Source organism: Henckelia pumila, unplaced genomic scaffold, assembly GCF_033568475.1.
Source record: "Henckelia pumila isolate YLH828 unplaced genomic scaffold, ASM3356847v2 CTG_461:::fragment_3, whole genome shotgun sequence".
Lineage (NCBI taxonomy): Eukaryota > Viridiplantae > Streptophyta > Magnoliopsida > Lamiales > Gesneriaceae > Henckelia > Henckelia pumila.
In genome coordinates, this window is record NW_027331831.1 from 4,921,566 (window position 1) to 4,941,530 (window position 19,965).

At 35.3% G+C, this 19,965-nt stretch overlaps 3 protein-coding genes across 7 annotated transcripts; 1 reads left to right on the forward strand and 2 right to left on the reverse strand.

The window, feature by feature from the left end:
• Positions 1-1,492: 1,492 nt before the first annotated feature.
• Positions 1,493-12,508, reverse strand: LOC140871430 (uncharacterized). 5 transcript variants are annotated; one of them, XM_073273931.1, is made up of 24 exons: positions 12,278-12,504; positions 11,115-11,409; positions 10,912-10,980; positions 10,679-10,816; positions 10,480-10,597; positions 9,763-9,845; positions 9,406-9,501; positions 7,658-7,826; positions 7,400-7,542; positions 7,235-7,321; positions 6,868-7,053; positions 6,201-6,368; positions 5,784-5,904; positions 5,630-5,699; positions 5,504-5,548; positions 5,301-5,388; positions 5,077-5,197; positions 4,375-4,568; positions 4,138-4,246; positions 3,711-3,866; positions 3,474-3,576; positions 2,956-3,129; positions 2,068-2,213; positions 1,493-1,880 (listed from the first exon to the last, which is right to left on the reverse strand). In XM_073273931.1, exons 1-24 carry the CDS (start codon positions 12,472-12,474, stop codon positions 1,687-1,689), a joined length of 3,270 nt encoding a protein of 1,089 aa, XP_073130032.1. In that variant the 5' UTR covers positions 12,475-12,504; the 3' UTR covers positions 1,493-1,686. The 5 variants fall into 5 exon arrangements, with proteins under 5 accessions (XP_073130032.1, XP_073130035.1, XP_073130034.1 ...); XM_073273934.1 differs by having other exon boundaries at positions 11,115-11,371; positions 12,278-12,383; XM_073273933.1 differs by lacking the exon at positions 12,278-12,504 and adding an exon at positions 12,175-12,244.
• Positions 12,509-12,985: 477 nt separating this feature from the next.
• LOC140871651 (pentatricopeptide repeat-containing protein At1g31790) lies at positions 12,986-14,371 on the forward strand. Its single transcript, XM_073274258.1, has one exon. The coding sequence runs from the start codon at positions 13,091-13,093 to the stop codon at positions 14,363-14,365; it is 1,275 nt and encodes a 424-aa protein (XP_073130359.1). The 5' UTR covers positions 12,986-13,090; the 3' UTR covers positions 14,366-14,371.
• A 59-nt stretch (positions 14,372-14,430) lies between these two features.
• Positions 14,431-18,656, reverse strand: LOC140871652 (WAT1-related protein At4g19185-like). The gene is made up of 7 exons (XM_073274259.1): positions 18,272-18,656; positions 18,073-18,135; positions 17,870-17,986; positions 17,039-17,324; positions 16,014-16,169; positions 15,404-15,555; positions 14,431-14,723 (listed from the first exon to the last, which is right to left on the reverse strand). Exons 1-7 carry the CDS (start codon positions 18,493-18,495, stop codon positions 14,534-14,536), a joined length of 1,188 nt encoding a protein of 395 aa, XP_073130360.1. The 5' UTR covers positions 18,496-18,656; the 3' UTR covers positions 14,431-14,533.
• Positions 18,657-19,965: the final 1,309 nt, after the last annotated feature.

Genomic DNA, 19,965 nt, shown 5'->3' on the forward strand with positions numbered 1-19,965 from the left:
TGGTTTCAGGTTAGCAGCAGCTTATCATTCGTTGGAGAAGTTTCATTAATTCGGTTAATTAGCTCATCCAAGAGGATCACTTTATTGAGGTTTATCATGTACAAAAATTTTTTTTCAGTTAATTAATATTTAATTACGTGACCAAGGCGTAAATCATTTATGTTATTACTAGGATAAATATTTCGCATCGGAGGAGTATAATATCGAATAACTTGTTAATGTGTCAAAAATCAATTCATATGCCACTTATCGGGTTGATTAATATAAGTTATTTTCCTAAAAAAAAAATCAATTAAAAACCGAAAGCACCTCCAGCACCGATGGATATCGTACTATCTTATTAAAGAAAAGACCCTCTAATTAACAAACTTTCAATTAATTGTTGAAGTTTTATTTGAAATTATCATTATCTCCTAAATTAATTTTCAATAAAATCAAAATTATTAGGCAAAATAGTCATTTTATATGACTTTCTCTTTTCTAGCAATTAGATGTTTTGTTATTTACCAAAATAACACTCACTTTGTACCCTTTGATATTATTTATTTACAAAAATGACACTCACTTTATAGGATATATCTATTTTTTTGAATATTTGTTTAGGAAAACATTATATTTTATTATTTTTAAAATTTTTAATTTATTATTTATTGTCTACATTAAAAAAACGAATTGTAAGAACACACAACATTAAAAAATACTAGTCATTGATAAAGAAAGGAGAGGGCTTTGTTATTATTATCATAATAATAATAATATTATCACTATACAATAATAATAATAATAATTATTATTATTATTAATATTATAAAACATTATGTTATTAGAGTAACTAATTTCAGTATCTTAGATGTAACATCATTAACTTTTCAAAATCTTTTATATTATCTACTTTTAATTTTAAATTATTAAAAGTATTTTGTTATTATTTTTAGATGGTCACTCTTAATAAAATAGTTTTAAAATTCATTAATTTAAAAATAACAAAAATTATAATATGTAAATAATTATTTCAACCGTACATGCACACCATACGTATAGAAAAACATTAGTATATAAGACCTACAAGGGATTTGAACAAGGATGTAATTCCAACTTCTGTCCGTTTGGTTGAAGAAATCAACGAGTAAAAAACATTAGTTTTTTTTTTTTTTAATATTGATTGGTTATAAAAACTTTTTAAAATATATATGTACTCTTTGAGTTTCTGTTTTTTTTAAACAAACAAACAAACAAAGGCACTATTAAATATTTTGGATGAATAAATTCAAAATTGCTTTTGTTTGTGTTTGTTTGTTTGTGTTTTTTTATATAAAAACACTGTAAGAAGCTGACATATTTAACTATGACTATTGCCGCAGCTGCTATTGTTATTATTCTTTACATTTGACAACACTGGTTTAAATTGTAGGGTTACGACTTGCTGCCTGAAGCAGCCTCCTGTTGTAAGTAAAGTTGAAGGGAATTTGCTTCTTTGAATGTACAAAACAAGGATGCCAATTTTGTGCATTTATTTCTCTCTTTGTTTCTGAAAATATTAACAGAACCAAATTCCAATATGCAAAACTTCAACACAAGCAATGTCCATGCAAGAAGTTGAAGATTGGGCAGTACACTTCAACACCTTTATTACAATAAAGCAAGCCAAAATGAAACCAGCAGGCAACTCGCGCTGATCCGGCAAGGTCACAGCGTTCCTTGTACATCATACTCGTGGGATATCGCAAGAGGAGTTTCCTTTGAAACAGGTCTGTGTTCAGACCAGAGCTCTAAGTTAACGGTCCCTGTCCCCCAGTGGACCAGACATTTGTGTACTTGGTCTATGTCGAACCGGTTTCGTAGTGCCACGCCAAGACATTTATCAACAAGCTTCCATTCGCCTAAGGAAAACACATGACCAAGGTAGCCTCGGGTATAATAAATATCAAAAACAATTTGGAAGGAATAAATCGATATTGTTTCAGGCCCATGTTTGATCCACCTTGATTTTTAGGCCTGCTGCAGTGCTGCTGATGTATCTTAATCAGAATGGAGGAAATATATATAAGAGACCAGATAGAATCTTACCATTGGGCCGGATATCGCCTTCAAAGAACTGCTCACCGGCATCTGGCCAGATTTCGTGGTTCGATCCATCAATGGCAGTGAATGAAACGTATGATTCGGTGGGGTGTGGCAAATTGAATGTTGGATGCACCCGCAAGCACACAAGCCTGAGAACAGAAAAAACATGCTACTTATAAATGCTTAAAGATGAATTATGCAACGAAAAAACAATAGCATAGAAGGAGAAGAAACAAGGAAATATGCCACTTCTTCATTATTGTAGAGAAGCCTGAGAACAGAAAAACATGCCACTTTTTCATTAAGTAGAGAAGGAGAAGAAACAAGAAAATATGTGGCATGCATGATTCTTTACCCGATCATGTAAAATATTAAGGGATAAAATTAAATATTACAATACTAAATTGAGTGTTATTGAAACTTGTCTTGGGCTTGGCTAAAACCGAGCTCGAATGGAAGTTGGGCTACTCAAGTTATTGTTCAAGTGTGGCTCAATCTCCGAGCTTTGAGCGTGCGTTTACCACTGACAGCTAATTTTTAGAGACCAAACAGTTTAGTGAACTTCTATTTCCCAACTTATGTCGAGCTTCTGTTGCTCGAGCTCAAGCATCTCTATAAACGCATGGAAAAAACTTGATTTTGAGTTGCCAGATAAATAATAGAGTCGGCCAGAACATAAGACTAATCCAATTCGACCCGTACATGCATTCTAATGCCCAGCTAATATTAGCGGCAACTATGTAGGTGACCATGACACGTGAAAAAATGGTGTATTTTCATGAAATATGTCTCAAAGTTCATTAAGAAAACCGATTTCTGTGGTCAATTTTGTGCAAAACCGCGAAAATTTCCCATCAAGAGTTCACACAACTAAACGCTTGGGTGACAAACCTTGAAAATCCTCCAGAACCAGCACCGACGTTCCGAGCAACAATGGTAGAATTGATTCCAAAAGTTTTTGATTTGTCTTTCAAGAAATAAATTTGTCGTTCGAGAATCAGTCCACCTCCAATATCACCTTCTAAGCTCAGCTTCTCAGATTCTCCAGGCTGCTCAAGTTCCTGTCTGTGTAGCAAGAATGTCATTATATGACAGATAAACCATCAATTTGTTTTACATGGATTACCATCATTTTTCGCATTATTTACATAACTATGATATCAGATTTAAGCTAATATCATATCAGCAAAATATACCATTCTTCAAAATTAGTTGTAACTGGATTTTTGTTTATGTCAGTACTTATGAATTCAAGAAAATTGATATTTCAACTGGGTTGCATTGGTCTGTGTGTGCTGGAGAGGAATTGCATTTTGGAACTCTTGCTTTTTCATCCCATTCTGACAAAAATTGGACAAAATAGGACATTGATATGCATTAAAATGGTGTAAAGTGAAATTTTCTCGTACTTAATGACATAATATTCCTCAGAGCAACCAGCAGATCTGTACTCCAAGCCGGTATATTCTTCATACCCATTAATTTCAACTCGACTATGAAGCCACTGAATTCCTGTCACAAAAACAAGTCGAATTACAGTATCAGTACAAAAATATTAGCAAGTTGAAATCAAATAAAACTACAATCCTACCACGCTACCATGAACAATACTTCAAGAGATACGCAGGTTATAGGCATTAGTTTACCTGAAGGAAGGTGCTCCATGGAAATAATTCTACCGCCAACCCATGGTACCACCTTTAAAAACCACTCTCCGCTTCTCATTTCCACAGGAGTTCGGGAAAGTTCTGTTCCCTTTCCACGAGACGCATTATCAGAAACTGGAATACGTATAGCATTTTCTGAAACCAGATGCAAAATCAATGTGAGTTCTATTTTTGTATAAATGGAAGTATTTAGCTCCTTCTGATTGAGTTATCCAAATTTCAGTGCATCTGTCCCTCATCACTCATGCCAAACACCTTATCTTGTGAGAGAAAAGGGGTCAGAGTAAGAAATACATGAAAATTTTCTAGAAAAAAATGAAAAGAAATCAAGAATTAGACTTAAAATGATACTGACAACAGTTGGACCAAAAGACGATAACTTATGATGAAGAACCAATAAAGTCACCTATTCGAAATTTGAAGCGTTTTTCACTGGCTGACACTAAATCAGACACTTCAGTTTCTGAAGGCATTGGAATTTGCAGAAATTCTCCATCAGTACCCGAAGATTCGATCTAAGAGGGTCATGTAACAGATCCCAAAAGGCAACAACATATTAATTTAATCCAATGGATATAATAGCATAAAGGTTGAGTTGATAAAAAGCTCGATTTCCAAACAAGTGAAAATAACAAATACATACCATGGCACCTTTTCCAAGCAACAATTGCACATGCAAACAACGATTTGGTCTCTTCCAATATCCTTCAGTCTGAGCAACCTTAACAGTCACAACAGAAGACTGTTGTTCAGCAACGTATGTCGTCAAGAGATATCCTCCACTTGTGTATTCATACCCGTCACCTTTGTCTTCAAAGAGGATGCCTTGAGCTTTACCTGCAGTTTGAGATATCCAATAAATAAGCTATGATATTGCATTTCAAAGTGCTCCAGTATATATATGGCTGTTTGTTTCCTTACAAACTCGACACTTCACAGAAAACAAATCAGAAACATTATCATGTAAAAGTATATTTCATCAAGCATTTATTTACATGTTTGCTATGCCACTTTAGTGCAAGTTAGATTGGAGCATAAATATAATAAAAATGACCATGTTATGGCAAAGGTAGGGTGGCAGGAATTGAGTATAGGATTAGGACCAAAATTTAAGATGTTTAATCCATATTTTAACATCAATCACCACAGAGCAGGCTCGAATAAAATGTAAGGTTATTTTAGAACTTGTGATGAAGTTTTTAAGCATAACTAAATTAATTTCGAATCACCAAGTTTTAAATTTTGAACAGAGAAAGACGGATCCACAAAACCGGCCTGAGTAGTTAAGGACTGAGGTTTGTTTGTATCAGCTGAAATAAACTATAATGCCAAGACGGAATATTACCATGTTCATCTAACGCCACTATCAGTGTTAAATCATCTGTAGGATTAGCTTCGCCAGTGTGTTGACAAACAGGAGCCACAGGAATGATCGATCCGCCTCGTAGATACAATGCCGGCAGATCCTAGGATAGTCGAAAGGGGACAAAATGTGGAGACAGGAATATCAATTATTGAGCAAGATTTGAAAGATAATGGATATTGCCAACGGTTCATAAGATGTGGTACCGGATGTGAATCTTCAAAATCAAAACTGAGCCAACAGCCTTTAGGTAAATTGTGCTGCATCTGATATAACTCCTGATTTTGTTCAGTGCTACAATATAATGTGCATCATATATTAACTGTTAGAAGTACGATGATCAACTCCAATGACATATTAACTAGTTTCAGCACATAATAAGGATATGTGTTGTTTGTGATGGACTAACAGAGTAAAAGGGATATAAGGACTGGTGTCGAGTTTCTCAAATAAGCTGCACTTGGAACAAACAAACCGATAAACATACCATTATAGAATCACTTAGTGCTCTATATGGAAGGAAGAGTAATGAAACCTTGAATAAACTAGGAGCGGACCCAACATAAACGCATTCTCCTGTCTTCTTAGCGCCAAGTCCTTGGAATCTGCGAAAAAGAAAAAACAAAAAACAAAAGAAATGTAAGTGCCCCAACGACAATCATTTGGATGTCAAAATTTATGAGAAATACCAGCAAAAAATGTGGGTGTCGCAACTGGAACACCCTTTGTATGAGCCATGTAAAACAGAGTATATATATGAGGTAACAGCCTATATCGTCTCCTTAATGCCAATCGGCACACTTCTTCACACTGTTCAGAAATATTAAATAAGGATGCCATAAGAACTACAATAGAATCTGATAGATAGAATTAAGAATCTAATATCATTTAAAAATTTGGAATTCAGAGTATCACAACTCCTGTTGATACAATCATGCAAGAACTGATCTCTCTTTTGTTGTCAAGGAAATATAAATAACACCAAAGCAAATTTTTCTGTATTTTACAGCTTCATCATTTTGAATTTTAGCATGCTAAAAATCTCGTGAAAATATTATATCCATGCATTTAATGTTTACTATTTCAGGTAAATCAAGGAGAAAAACCTCTTCACCAAATGACCATGGCTCGTGATTGGTTGTGTCAGATTCAGAATGCCCACGGCAAAAAGGAAACAATGATCCAAAACCCATCCATCTAGCAAATAGCATTGGTGTTGCATTACCAGCATATCCACCGATATCTGGGCCTGAGAGTGGCTGACCACTGAGACCCTGAACACAAGCTCATATTGCCAAAGTTGCTGGAATATGTTAACAAAATCTACATATCTTAGAAGTAAAAACATTAAGACGTCCGGCAGTCATCAGCAGTTACATAAATGTAGCATGTGGCAAATTTTGCTTGCCCAGGGAAATAGCTATTCTGTGATTAACATTACGGGAATTTATGCATAAACATTCATAAATGCTCAAATATATTCATATCCACAATTGAGCGGACTTCATCAATATATTACTATTTTATGTCAATCGTCGATATATAGGTCACATTCATATATTTTCAACAGAGTCGGGGGAGGAAAATTCATCTACGCACTATAGTACTACAATCAAGGGAGACAAGTAATTCTTCTTTCCCCCTGTCAGTTTATACCTCTTCAAATTTGCAGATTATCTCGGTTTTTGGTAACACAGTCAATGTTGTTTATTCAATATTTAGCAGTCACATCCCTAACACAACTGGATACAAATATATCAAATTAGTTTTTACCAGTTGAACAACCATGGGGATACTCATATGAAGATGCTCCCATGAAGAAATATTATCTCCTGTCCATGTGGCAGCATACTTCTGGCTACCCACAAACCCAGCTCGAGTAAGAACAAAGGGACGTTTTTTGTCATCTGCTAGCTTCATGCCATCATATGTTGATTTTGCCATCAGCGAGCCATAAACCTGTGACAAGCAACCTCATAGCAATGAACAAAAAAGTTTATGATTTTCATCAGGATGGATTAAAAGAAACAATCTAAGTAATAAATTATGTTACAGTATAATGAGACACAACATTTAGAATGTATCTAAATATCAAGATTTCATTTGACAAATCAAACAAGATATATAAGGACAATTGTACGTTGTGATAGTATGAATGGTTCTGACAGCCACCAAGTTCTGAATCTCCCATATGTATATTACTCTCAGGCATTGTCTTTGTCACACTCTGTCACAAAAAAAAGTAAAACAAAAAGATTATAGACATCAAAGAAAAAATTGCCAATAAAAAGAGTTTTGATTTCACCTTAAAGACGGCTGGTTCATTCATATCATTCCATATACCATCTATCCCGTTAGGGATAAAGTCTTTAACTAGATCAATCCACCACGAACGGGTCTTTGATTGTGTATAATCGGGAAAAACACAAGGTCCGGGCCAGACCTCTCCTAAGATAACAAACAATAATCAGTCAAATGCTTGGAGAGAATATTGAGCAAAAAATTGTTTAAACAAACAATCCCTGCTAAAAGAATTATCCTTCTTTTCTGAGCAACAGCATACCAGCATAAGGTTTTCCATCGGCAGTTTGAATCCATACATCTTCTGCTGAACCACTATCAAATACAAAATATCCCTCTTCAATTTTTATTCCTGGATCCAGCATCCAGATTGCTTTGAAACCAGTTAGATGAAGATGATCTACCAGAGACTTTGGATCTGGAAACCGCTCCTGCAAAAGGGAAGTCTGGTTTATTTCACCTATTGAAATTCATTCATCGAATGAAATTCATTTATCGAATGAATCACCTATAACCACAAAATGATTAGCTGGAAGCATTAAGCATGTACAAAGAATCAAGAAGAATAATGTAAACATCCTAGAACAAGACATGAGGAAATCCACTCTTGGAGAGGGCAAGTATCAAGAACCAACTTAATGGAACACCCACCCCCACCCCCCTCTCCAACACACACACACAAATCGAAAATGGACATTGTCCTCACCTTCCTGTAGAAATTTAATAAGTTTCTTCTTAAGAAACAAAATTTATTACTAAATTTAAAATGTAAATATGAAGGGTAAGGATGTGCCTTCTAATTTATCAATGCAAAGATGAAGAATAAGGATATGTCTTCTAATTTATCTTACAAAAAACACAAATTAATACCCGATGAGATGCGTAATCTTGACATGAGTACATTACTGAACCACTGACTTATGCTAACATAGTTGCTCATCCAAGTAATAAAGCAAAATGAAATTTCTTTGAGATACATGTCTAGTTGTGCCCAAATGACAACAACATGTTCTTCCATAACAGAGATGTCTCCCCCATATTGCTTCAAAAATCCATTTGTTTCTGTTTTTCTACAATCTCAAGTGCTAGTATTACTATCTCCCACAATTTTTTGGATCTTTTCTCCACACATGTAATTCGTCTCCCACAAAATTGCTACTATTGCTGCTACACCCATTAAAATCTGAAATCCATCAAGATCAAGTATTATACTGGCATAGTGAACATGCATAATAGGAAAATGTGGTCACTAGATTTTTTGACATCTTTACATAACACACACCAGCTCAGATATCATCAAGAAAAATTTTTCTTGGTAGTATATCAAGAACATCCGATAAGCGATAAAATCCAATTAAGTACTTGTATCTTTGGAGGAATGCTAGATTTCATATTATATCATCAAGAAAGGTTTTTCTTGGCAGTACATCACGAGCATTGATTTTGTTAAGGATGAAATCCTATTAAATAGTTTTATATTTGAAGGAATACAGGATTTTCAAATTAGAGGAAACAATTTATAACATGACATGGTTGGGTCATTGGTCAGAAGGAGGAAAATAGAATTTCCGGAGAAAAATCCCAAACTCTCCAATTAGTTAAACCAAACCAAATAAATAAACAAAATTAAAAATAACTAAATCATCTAAGACTGGTATTTAAAATATGAATAGACTAGTAGTAAATTGTTGTTTGGTTTTTATGAGATGGAGTGCAAAATATATTTGGTGCATAATCATACTTTTATCAGATATTTTTTTCAGGATCGTTCTTGTGTTGATTTTAAAAAATCTAACAGATACTGACTCCATATGGCTTAAACCAATACATAAAACATCAAGCACGATACATATTTCCAGTTGCTGCAATTAACTTCCTTGTTTGAGAAGTAAACTTACTGTCAAAGATGAAAACCAACATGCCACAGGCCATTAATCAAGACACAGCAACAAGTATGTGATACGGTTACAAAAACATTAATATCCTAGTGTCAACTTGGAGAAAACGCACCTTATTGAATGTAAAACAACGAAAACCATCCATGTAATCTATGTCATGCCATATGACATCACAAGGTATGCCTTTTTCTCGGAATGTTCTTGCAATCTAGAAGTAAACAAGGTCAATCAAAATAAAAAACTGTCAATGTGGTCAGAAAATAGTAGGCCATGCATACAACGAATGACAAAATAAACCAAAATTAAATGGTTTCAAAGTTCAGATAGCCGGGAAACATTATTCTCCTAATCAAGCTTGAGGACTGAAAATTGAAAAAGACTTACGGATAGACTTGCAGACATGTGAAAAGATGAGAAGAGTGTCAAATTACGAGCAAATGTTAAATAAATATTAAAACAAATGGTATACCTCACGGACTCGTGCATCAGAATCATAGCTCCAACGGCATTGATGATAGCCCAATGACCACTTTGGGGGCATAAATACAGTTCCTGACAGAAAAAGCCTCAAAGAAGTAACCAATTAGAGAATAGAAACACATCACCGCCAAGCAACTGAAGACTTGAAACAAGAAAATTGTGGTAATCTTTGACTAAATTTTAAGAAATGAAAGTGACTCATTGATAGGCCGTGGCATCCTTCTTTCAAGAAGATTATACATTTTTATTTTCCTCGCAAATTTAATCATTATCAAACTCTGGTGTGCAGAGTCTAGTATTTTGCCCTGAAGCCAAATCAGATAGTTAAAAAAACATGCCATTTATTGGCAGAATCTATGAGATAAAAGGGGACATTTGCTCAACATGACCTTGAGGGTGTCTGGTTATCAATTGTTCTATACTTTTCCTGCAAAACTACAACAATTAGAAACTAAGGACTTAAAGAATCTTGTTTCCTATCAGGGAAAAAAAAAGAAACTAAGACTTAAAGAAGAAGGAAAGATAAAGTGTTATAATAAACATTTTTAAAGACCATAGTGCTGAAAAGATGGTGCATATTGTCGCACACAATCTGAAAGAGAGCCTAATTACATGTGTGACTACCATCTCTTTCACGATTTTAACGAAAAATTGCACGATAATCCAGGAACAAATGCCTAAAACCATTACATAGATTGTGACTTACCAACTGCTTGAGAGAAAGAAACCAGAACATCAACTGGTGAAGCAAACGGCCCGAAAGTGATAACGGGATAAGATGATAAAGAAATGAACCTTATATTTGATTCCTTCCGCAAATCAATCTGCTCAAGCAATACTAATCACCTAACAGTTAATGAATTGAAGAAATAACTTTAAAAAACAACCTAGAGGTTATAAAGTACCTCACAACGTCGTGTTGTATCCGCAAGAACGCCTAATGCCTCTCCATTTGGAAGTACAGCTAGAACCCAAGGGTGTGATTGATACAAAGAAGTGGTTCCAGAACCATAACCCCAAGCATCGGTATTCCAAGTAAAAATCTATTAAATTGGTCGCATAAGTAAAAATTATGTTTGAATAATACTTATTATGTCTATTTCATAGATTTTATATGAGTGAACAAAAGTAAGCTTACCCTCTTCCCAGTTCGTTCAAGCTGTCCACTAACTTCACCAGTTCCATAAAATGAGGTGTCCGGTGGAAACTTAACATGGTCAAATTCAATTCCATGAATCAAATATGTTCTTAACAATTGAAGATAAAAAATCACAAGTTATCGATATGCACAAATTTTACTGAAATTCATTATGTGTATTAGAAGGTGCGGCTTGATAGTACCTCAATATCAACTATCTGCTGTCCCATTACACATTGAAAAGAAGGAATGTAGGTTGGAACTTTATCAACCTCGATAATTGGTGTATCCCTGACTTTGGGATTTTCAAACGAAAAGCTTGGAAATGCTGCATTTCTATCATCCACAGAACAATCAAATCGAAATACTCCTTTTTCAAGAATCGGCTGAAAAATCATTTCCCCTGATTGGACATCTGAATTCAATGCTATCCCTTTATCTTCCATGGTCGGCCCTATAACTGATCTTTGATCGATCAATTTCTTATTTTTCTTCTTTCTATAAGCCAAAGAATAGTAACATGAATCCTCCTTTAATCATGCAACTTCACAAGTCGTCGATGACAGTACAGAATTAAAAAATGATAATATGATAATTTCAATAACAGAAATATAGAAATGGAACCTTTTCCAATATAAATGAGAAGTTAGATCACAAATATAAAACGGGAAGAAAAACCAAGAAAATTGGCTCAAAAATCATCCCAAGCCTCTTCTTTCTCTGTGCAGACAATCATATAAAGAATCTTCCCCAGGCCATGTAAGTGTAAAACTATACAGGATCAACACAGTAGACTCAAACAAAAACTAAACCACTTCAAAGATGCACAGACACAGACACAGACAAGATGAGACAATTTCAATAATATAATAAAAAGTAGTAACACAAATTACACGAAAAGAAACCAAGACATTGGTTCAAAGGCCATCTCCATTCTCTTCCTTCTATACGCAAACATGCATAGCACATTGAGAAAAAAGGGTAACAAGAAAAACCACGGATTTTCTTGATATTTCTCATACCATAACAGGAACCAAAGAAGATAAAAAAGGGAGTCCAAGAAAGTGAACATAATATCAAAACAGAGCAAAGCCCAGAGAGTGAAGCAGAAATTTTGCTTAATAACTTTTATAACGAAATGGAGCAACAAATCTACGCAGAGAACCAGATTATCCATATAAATTTCTTGAGAAACAAGTGCAAGGGATCACATTAGTTTAAAAGGTATGATCACAAACAATACAAACAAGAAAAGATGCGGACTTTCTTGTCTCTTGATGTTAAAGTTCTTCTAATCAACACAAGAACCAATGGAAAAACAATCCCATAGAGTGGAAACTGGAAACAACATCAAAACGGAACTAACCTGACAGAATAAACAAGAAATGCTCTCGTGATAACGCTCGAAGTGGGACGGGAAGTATATGGTCCCGTATCAACGCAATGCAAGGAATCGAATTTCAACGGTGACCCATTTGAAGTTCTTGAAAGGGAAGTACAATGAGGAAAAGTGGTTTCGATGATGTTTGTATTTGTTATTGGGGTGAGTGTAGTCCTGATCATGGTTGCATTTGTAATTTTGTGACCATACCAAAAAGAGAAGAATATGGGCCTTTGCTTTCCATTAATAAAGTGAAAAAGACGGCGCAAGAAATGCCCGGTTCTAGCCTTACACGTTGAGCCTTCACATACTCAAGTCCCCTTATCTTGATTACAATAAAAATTTACATCGACATTTTAATCGATTTTTATGTTTAATGATGGTTAAAATATATATTAAAAAAAGTATTTACTAAATCTTTAGAATTAGTTGAAATCAGTGTGGAGAAAAATTGGTGAGGTGTGTTAAAAATACTAATAAGTATACTCAATTTGTATAAAATGTTGAGGACAAAATTGAAAAGATTTCAAAGTTACATATAGAATTCGGTATTAGTCGTTAAAAAGTTTTGCGGATCTTTATTTGTTAGTCAAGTTAATCCACAGTTCATTTGTACAAAAAAATTATATTTTTTTTCATGGATGACATTCGTCACACAAAATTAACTTTTAAGATCGTCTTACAAGAATTTTGCGTTTATGCTATCAATATACGAACATAATAGTTTATATGAATTTTATAAATTGGCAGTAAAAATTTCAATCTTGACACCAAGAGATGGTGTAAAATGAAATTGGGATGCAAATAAGTTCCTATATTCACCATAGATTCTTAATTGGTTCACCAGAAATCAGGATCTCGATGGAAATCCTGGCACCCCAATCCCAAGCCTTCCACTATCTCAACGATTCAGCCGCCAATTTCATCCCTAAAACTCCAATTCAATTGCCCCTTTATAGACCAGAATATAATCCACCCCAACCCATAAAAATCAAAACCCGGCCGAAAAAATGGAACCCAAAACCCATGACGACCACCTCAGATGTTCTGCACTTGATGGACAGCCTCAAATTGCCAATCCCACTGGATATTTATGCCTCCCTCGTCCGGGAATGTACTAAGTGGCGCGACCCATTTAAGGCAGTGGAGCTGCACGATCATATGAGAAAAGGCGGGGTTCGTTTAAGCTTACCTTTGCTTAACCGGGTTCTGCTGATGTATGTCAGATGTGGGTGTATCGAGAATGCACGCCAACTGTTTGATCAGATGTTTGTGAGGGATTTTATTTCGTGGGCTGTTATGATTGCTGGGTTTTGTGAAGAAGGAAGTTATGTTGAATCTGTATGTTTGTTTACGAAAATGTTGAGAGAACAACATTTTAGTGATTTATGTGATCGTAGGATGAAGTTTTTGGTCATTGGAATTGTTGCTTTTGTCCTTAAAGCTTGTGTGGGTTTGATGGATTTGGAACTTGGAATGCAAGTGCACTGTTGGTTATGCAAAACGGGTTACTCGAAAGAAGCTGCTTCGAGTAGCTCTTTGATTAATTTTTACGGGAAAATGAAGGATTTTGCGGTAGCTCAGTGTGTTTTTGAGCAGGTTTGTAGTCGAAACACGGCCATATGGACATCTCGGGTTGTTAACTGTTGCTGTGATGATGATTTCGGGGGAGCGGTTCGTGTGTTTAAGGAGATGGGGATGGCACGAGTGAGGAAAAACGGGTACACGTTTTCGAGTGTTTTCAAGGCTTGTGGGAGGATGGCGGATGTTGTTTGTGGTCGACAGGTTCACGCTAATGCATTAAAGTTGGGACTTGAGTTGGATGATTACGTGCTATGTGCATTGATTGATATGTATGGGAGGTGTGGTTCGTTGCAAGACGCGAATAGAGCGTTTGATTCGGGCCGAGATAGGAGGAATGGTGCATGTTATAACGTAATGGTTCAGAATTATGTGCTACATGGATATTCACTAGAGGCAATCAAGATCCTTGACGAAATGAAAGAATTTGGCTTGGAACCACGTGAATCATTGATAAATGAAGTGAGATTTGTAGATAATATAACTAGATAGATTAGATAAACCCTCTAGGGTAATTCATATGTGCATTAACATAAGGGTAAGTACAACATGGTGTATATGTAATGAAAATCAAAATGTGACAGTTTTTATATCTTTTAGACCATCGAATATACAAGGGGATTACTCTTACCAAGAAACTAGTAGTACATAATCTTTAAGTCAATCCACGATCTTTGGTGCTGAAGTCGAAGAACCTGAGAAAAATTGCCCTATCTGGTAAGGAATCTTGCTGATAGGAGAATCTCTGTTTACGAGCGGCTCCAATGGTGATCGATGAGCTTGTTTTTCTCGATAAGAAGCCCAAGTAACCAAATACAGCCCACCTATAATAAAAAATCCTCCGAGAATGCTGCAGTAAAATCGACAAAACGTTTTTCTGAGTGCATGGTTGAGTGGGATGACACAAGAAAGGATAACTTATCAAACAGAAACACAATGATTATTCCAACCAACCAAATCAAGTAGCTCAGATTAGATCACGCACACTCGAGTACTTGTTCAAGTTGAGCAATGATATTTTGTCCTCTTAACTCGTTTGCCCGTGAAGCTACTGGAAGTCAACTTGCAACAAATGATCTATGGCTTTTTAACCGGTTTAAATAACTAATTGTGTCGGTTGTCCCATACAGAAGAAGTTTTGACAATAGTATAAAGCCTGAAGGACAATGCGCACAGACTTCTTGTCCTTCTAAATTAATTTTATTCATCGAGGACGGTTTGATACTCATAAATTTAGAACTCGATATCAAGTTCCAGTGACTTGATATCCTGCTCCTCAGAACTCATGTTTGAGGAGTTGAAACTTTTACAAGTGGATTCAGCTATTTTGCACCACTAAAACAGCTTGGGCCATATGTTTGCATTTTTATATGTGAATAAATTCCACATATCATCAAAAAAGAAGAGATGAATCTCCCTTCCCTTTTGATCTTTTATAAAGTTGACAGGAGACACGAGTGACAAGTATCATTATTCTATGACACAAGATTTAAAATGCATTAGGATATAAGAAAGGGATGAGACAACGACCTTCCTAAATAAATTGGGCTTCCGAGAAAAATTCTTGAGAGGAATGCTGACGCAGCAGGTTGCAGTGGATTATACAGTGCGACCAAGGCAGGGCCGAGCATTTTATTTGACCATGTCACAAGTCCATAGTTCAGAGCGGATGCTACAATTCCCTGCAAGCCAATGCTTAAGTAGGAAATGCAACAACGGCAATAGGGGAAGTATAAGTCATTCAAGTGATCAATAGCGAAGCATATACCACTTAAAGCAAGCAAATAGCAATGCTATTAAAGTCTGATGGATTTCAATAGGCCTTATAATTTTTGGATCCACTTGCGAGCAATTTCAAATCTTTTGCGACATTTGATGCCGCACATAACGTAACACTATCTAGATATTTTCAAATTGATCTTCAAATTGATCGATGCAATATAGGAACATATGATTTAACATGAATTGTGCCAAACTCATGTCATACACTCAATGTGTGGTTTGAGCTAAAGAGGAGAGATAACGGTAAAATGGAAAATTGCACCATACTTGAGAGTTCAAAATCTTGATTCAATCTTAACATCAAACTTTTCTGCCCCAATTTTCATGCCTCGACAAAACAAAAGGTGGTAAAGCTTACAGCATATAATACTGCAAATGCCTCGGATCGAGTCAAACTCCAGTCTGTTGAAGTATTTGTCATGAAGAATGCAGTTAACACCATCAGCGAAGCACCAAAAAAGTACGAATATGCAGTCATTGAAATGCTCGCGGGATATTTGGCTAAAAGTGGGGCCTGAAACACATGGGAGCATAACTAGAGCTCCATCAATAATATCATTTGAGCAATAAGAGGACATAGGCAAGAAGATACATTCATAGAAATTTTTCCCCATTAATGCCGACAAAAACTAGTGAGGCCAACGTTTCAAGTCCGAGGAATCAACATGTGAAAGAAGTGACCTTGTACAACTGAAAAGCACAAAGATTACACATGCAAGAGTGGGTGGCTGGTTTTGGCCATTTATTATACATGCGAAAACAGATTTGCTTTTAATAGGCGCATTTGCTTTTAATAGGCATGGTGATGTGACTGTTAAGACCATTGGCGCCCTCTGATACTCACCAATGGAATAAAAACAATATAGTAGAAGATCATGTAACTGGCAATTTAATGAAACACAACATATGAAAAGGTTATGCTTGGAAATTCAAAATGGACCAACCCATTTCAAGTTCAAGATAGACTGCATTAGATATGGGTTTAATTTATTTATTTTAATTAATCAGATGTGCCTCATCGTGGTAGGATGGGCCTCAAGACTTGTTTACTTTCTGTATTTTCGTATTAAAGTCGAACTTATCAAGATTAATTAACGTGTTCAAAACCAGGACTTGTTCTCTTTGATCCTTTGAAGAAGTGGAATCCAATCAAAACTAAAACCTTGATGTAATTAGGGACTGTTATATTTATCATTAAAACAGTTTTCTAACTCACGCCAACTTCTAGCTTCCGAGACCCTAGCCTGATATTGTGGCAACGTGGTCGACTAGAGACATCATGAGGCAGGTTTTGGAAATATTGAACTGGTCCTTTCAATATAATATTGGGATTCTCATGACATATGATTCAGAATGACAAGAACCAAGATTCATTTTTGTTACCTGAATGGCCAGATAAATTGCCATGCACATGCAATTTCCAATCAAGCAGAAAACCCCGAGGTGCCAATTATCAATTCCAAGCACCAGAATACTAGACATTAACCAACTAGAAGGCTCAGGCTGACCCTTGGCACTTATATCACTTTGGGCTGCAAATTCAGATTCTGCATGTCCTAACAATGCCGGACCACGAAACACAGCCATAAGAATGGCACCAGAAACGCAAATAATAGTGCCTCCTATTTTAGCTTGACCTTCAGTTTTTCTCAAATTCACAGTTTCTGTACTGCACAGATAGCAATCCTAAATCATGTTGAAAAGAAACCTAACACATATTATTATCCGCATATAAATGAATGGGAAGTGATTCAAAAATAATTGTATCGTATGTCTAAGCTATTCTGATCATGATCTACATATGCACAAAAAGCATAGCACATAAAGATCGTGGCACTGAATGTTAACAAACCAAATTGATTGCGTAGGCCAAGGCAATTCTAAATCTTTATGCAATTTTAACAGGTGGTGTATTTTTCTGATTAAATGCTACGCGTGCGGGTCTATATAATCATATGATATTCACACACAATCAGATTTTGTCACAAAGATGAGTGCTACCTCACTATTATCATCACCCACCCATCTCTTTAAATGATTGAGGCAATTTGTGGATCACTCAATATATCATGCTATGATTTAAAATAAAATTATGATCATACATGCAGCGGCACTCAACATACAAGCAAAGCATTCATGAATATGCACGTCTGTAAACTGTAATTATGGGGAAGAGAGAAATCCACGGTAGTAGCACAAAGTGATTAGACTGACCCCATCATTACAGCCAAAATAAATGTGAAGACCGGAATTGCGGGCTGTATGGCTGCAGCATACGTCGGGTTTGTGTAACCAAGACCAAGAAGAAACAGAAGTTGATTTCCAAAAACCCTGATCCATAGTGACAATTATAAATTGTATGAAATGAAAGAAAGAAAGAAACCATCTTGAAACAACAATGGGGAAATCCAACTGACCCAGTTAAACCAAGCAAGAAAAATGTCGTCAAAAGGCCTCTATTTAGAGGTGGTCTAAGCCCTCTGCAGATAAAGGGGAAAAAAATCTTCGCTTTCAGAGTGAAATCCCACTAGCCTCATCAAAAAATAACTGGTCTATGCATCTAAACAAAAACCCACATGCAAAGATAGAGCAAAATCGAATCAAAGCGCTACTTACTTTTCGCGGGTATATGCAACGGGCGCGAGGATTAACAGCGCCAACAGATCCCGAAAAACGCAAAAAACGAGCTGATTCACGCCTACGTTGAGTGCGACCTTGGTGATGACATGGTATCCGCCATTGAAGAGCTGCACCGCCGCCATAGCCAGATGGGCCCTCCACACATCTCCGCCGTTTGGGTTCGCCGACGCCATTGCTACAGGTGATCCCATCCTCTTCATAGAAGTAACATCGATCCAACCACTCCCAACAGAACTCTTGATATACAGATGGGACAAGGTTGGTGTGATTGTGGGATAGCGCGAAATCGTGTAGTCCAAGGGAGGAAATTGACGGAGAAGACTTGAAAGAAGCAAGAGAAATGATGGGCAGGCTCCCTCAACTATCAAGACACAGGTACTGTGTACTACTACCGACACGAGAAACAAAGTAGGATTTTTTTATTTTTTTTTTGCAATTTGCTCAAAAATCCATAAATGCAAATATATTTTGTTTTGGGGTTCATAAATGCAAATATATTTTGTTTTGGGGTTCTTAATCATAAAATATGATACAAAATAATACAAGTTGTGGTACAAATTAACAAAAATTATGATACAAAAAAATGGCTAGAAAGTGCAGAGCAAAACATGTTTGCATTAGGAATTTTTAAGCAATTTACAAAAAATCTAATTTTTATGATGAATATTTCGAAATTTCTGAGAAAATATATAATTTCTTCTTTTTACATTTGATCTCGCAATCAAGATCTCCTCTTAAAATTGAGATCTTGATATCATATAAATTACAAATCATGTTCAAAAAATATAATTTCACATGTATCGAATAAATATTTATTCGTGATTTTTTTTAAGCTCTTGTTCGTGAATATTTATTCTTACATGCTTAGTACAATATTTTTATAGCAACATCCCATCTCTATTTGGGTTGTACGATAATGGGTAAGTTACTGCTTTCTATTGGAAAAAAATATTTCACACACGACTTAACCATTCAAGAAGTTACGTGTTTTTTATTTTTTTCAATGTTTTAAAAAGCGGTAGACAGACAATCACTTATAGCCTAAAGCTTATACGCTTAGACTGGGCCTAGACGGTTTATTTTTTTAGCCTAAATACCTAATCCAATTCATCTTAATATTTCTTCAAAATTATTCCTTATCTAATTTACTTGCCTAAGTGGTGTTTTTTCAACTCTAAATATCTAATTATTCCTGTTTATTTTAATATTTATCCAATAATTCATCGTTATCAAATTCAACTCGAAATACATGACATATTTCTCTTTTTCATTCGATGCAAATTGATAAACAAATAAGTGAAATGATTTTTTAAAAAAAATTAAAATTAAAAAATATAAAATATTATATGTTAATCTAGGTGGATTTTGAGCTTTGGCGACGATTAGACAGTCTAGACGGCTAATTAATGTAATAACTTCCAGAAACTTCAACTGTCTAAACATCGAGGCTGTGGGCAACCAACCGTCTAGCGCCTAAACACCGCATTTTAGAACTCTGATTTTTTCATGTGAGATTCAGATAAAAAAAAAAAGTAATTCTTTAACATATTAAATAAATATATATATAACATTACATTTTCAAACTTTTAAAAAATTATCGTTGTGAATATTTGATATATTTATTGTTTGTATATCACTATTATATATCTTAATTAGAACCTTGATATAAT

Coding starts and splice junctions, on each gene's coding strand:
- LOC140871651 (XM_073274258.1), top strand. CDS start 13,091: ATGCAAATAAGTTCCTATATTCACCATAGATTCTTAATTGGTTCACCA.
- LOC140871430 (XM_073273931.1), bottom strand. CDS start 12,474: ATGATCAGGACTACACTCACCCCAATAACAAATACAAACATCATCGAA. Junction 5,198..5,300: donor ATTTTGAAGATTCACATCCG/GTACCACATCTT, acceptor CGACTATCCTAG/GATCTGCCGGCATTGTATCT. Junction 4,247..4,374: donor TGCTTGGAAAAGGTGCCATG/GTATGTATTTGT, acceptor TGACCCTCTTAG/ATCGAATCTTCGGGTACTGA.
- LOC140871652 (XM_073274259.1), bottom strand. CDS start 18,495: ATGAAGAGGATGGGATCACCTGTAGCAATGGCGTCGGCGAACCCAAAC. Junction 16,170..17,038: donor CAATTTATCTGGCCATTCAG/GTAACAAAAATG, acceptor CATGTGTTTCAG/GCCCCACTTTTAGCCAAATA. Junction 14,724..15,403: donor AGCCCAATTTATTTAGGAAG/GTCGTTGTCTCA, acceptor ATTTTACTGCAG/CATTCTCGGAGGATTTTTTA.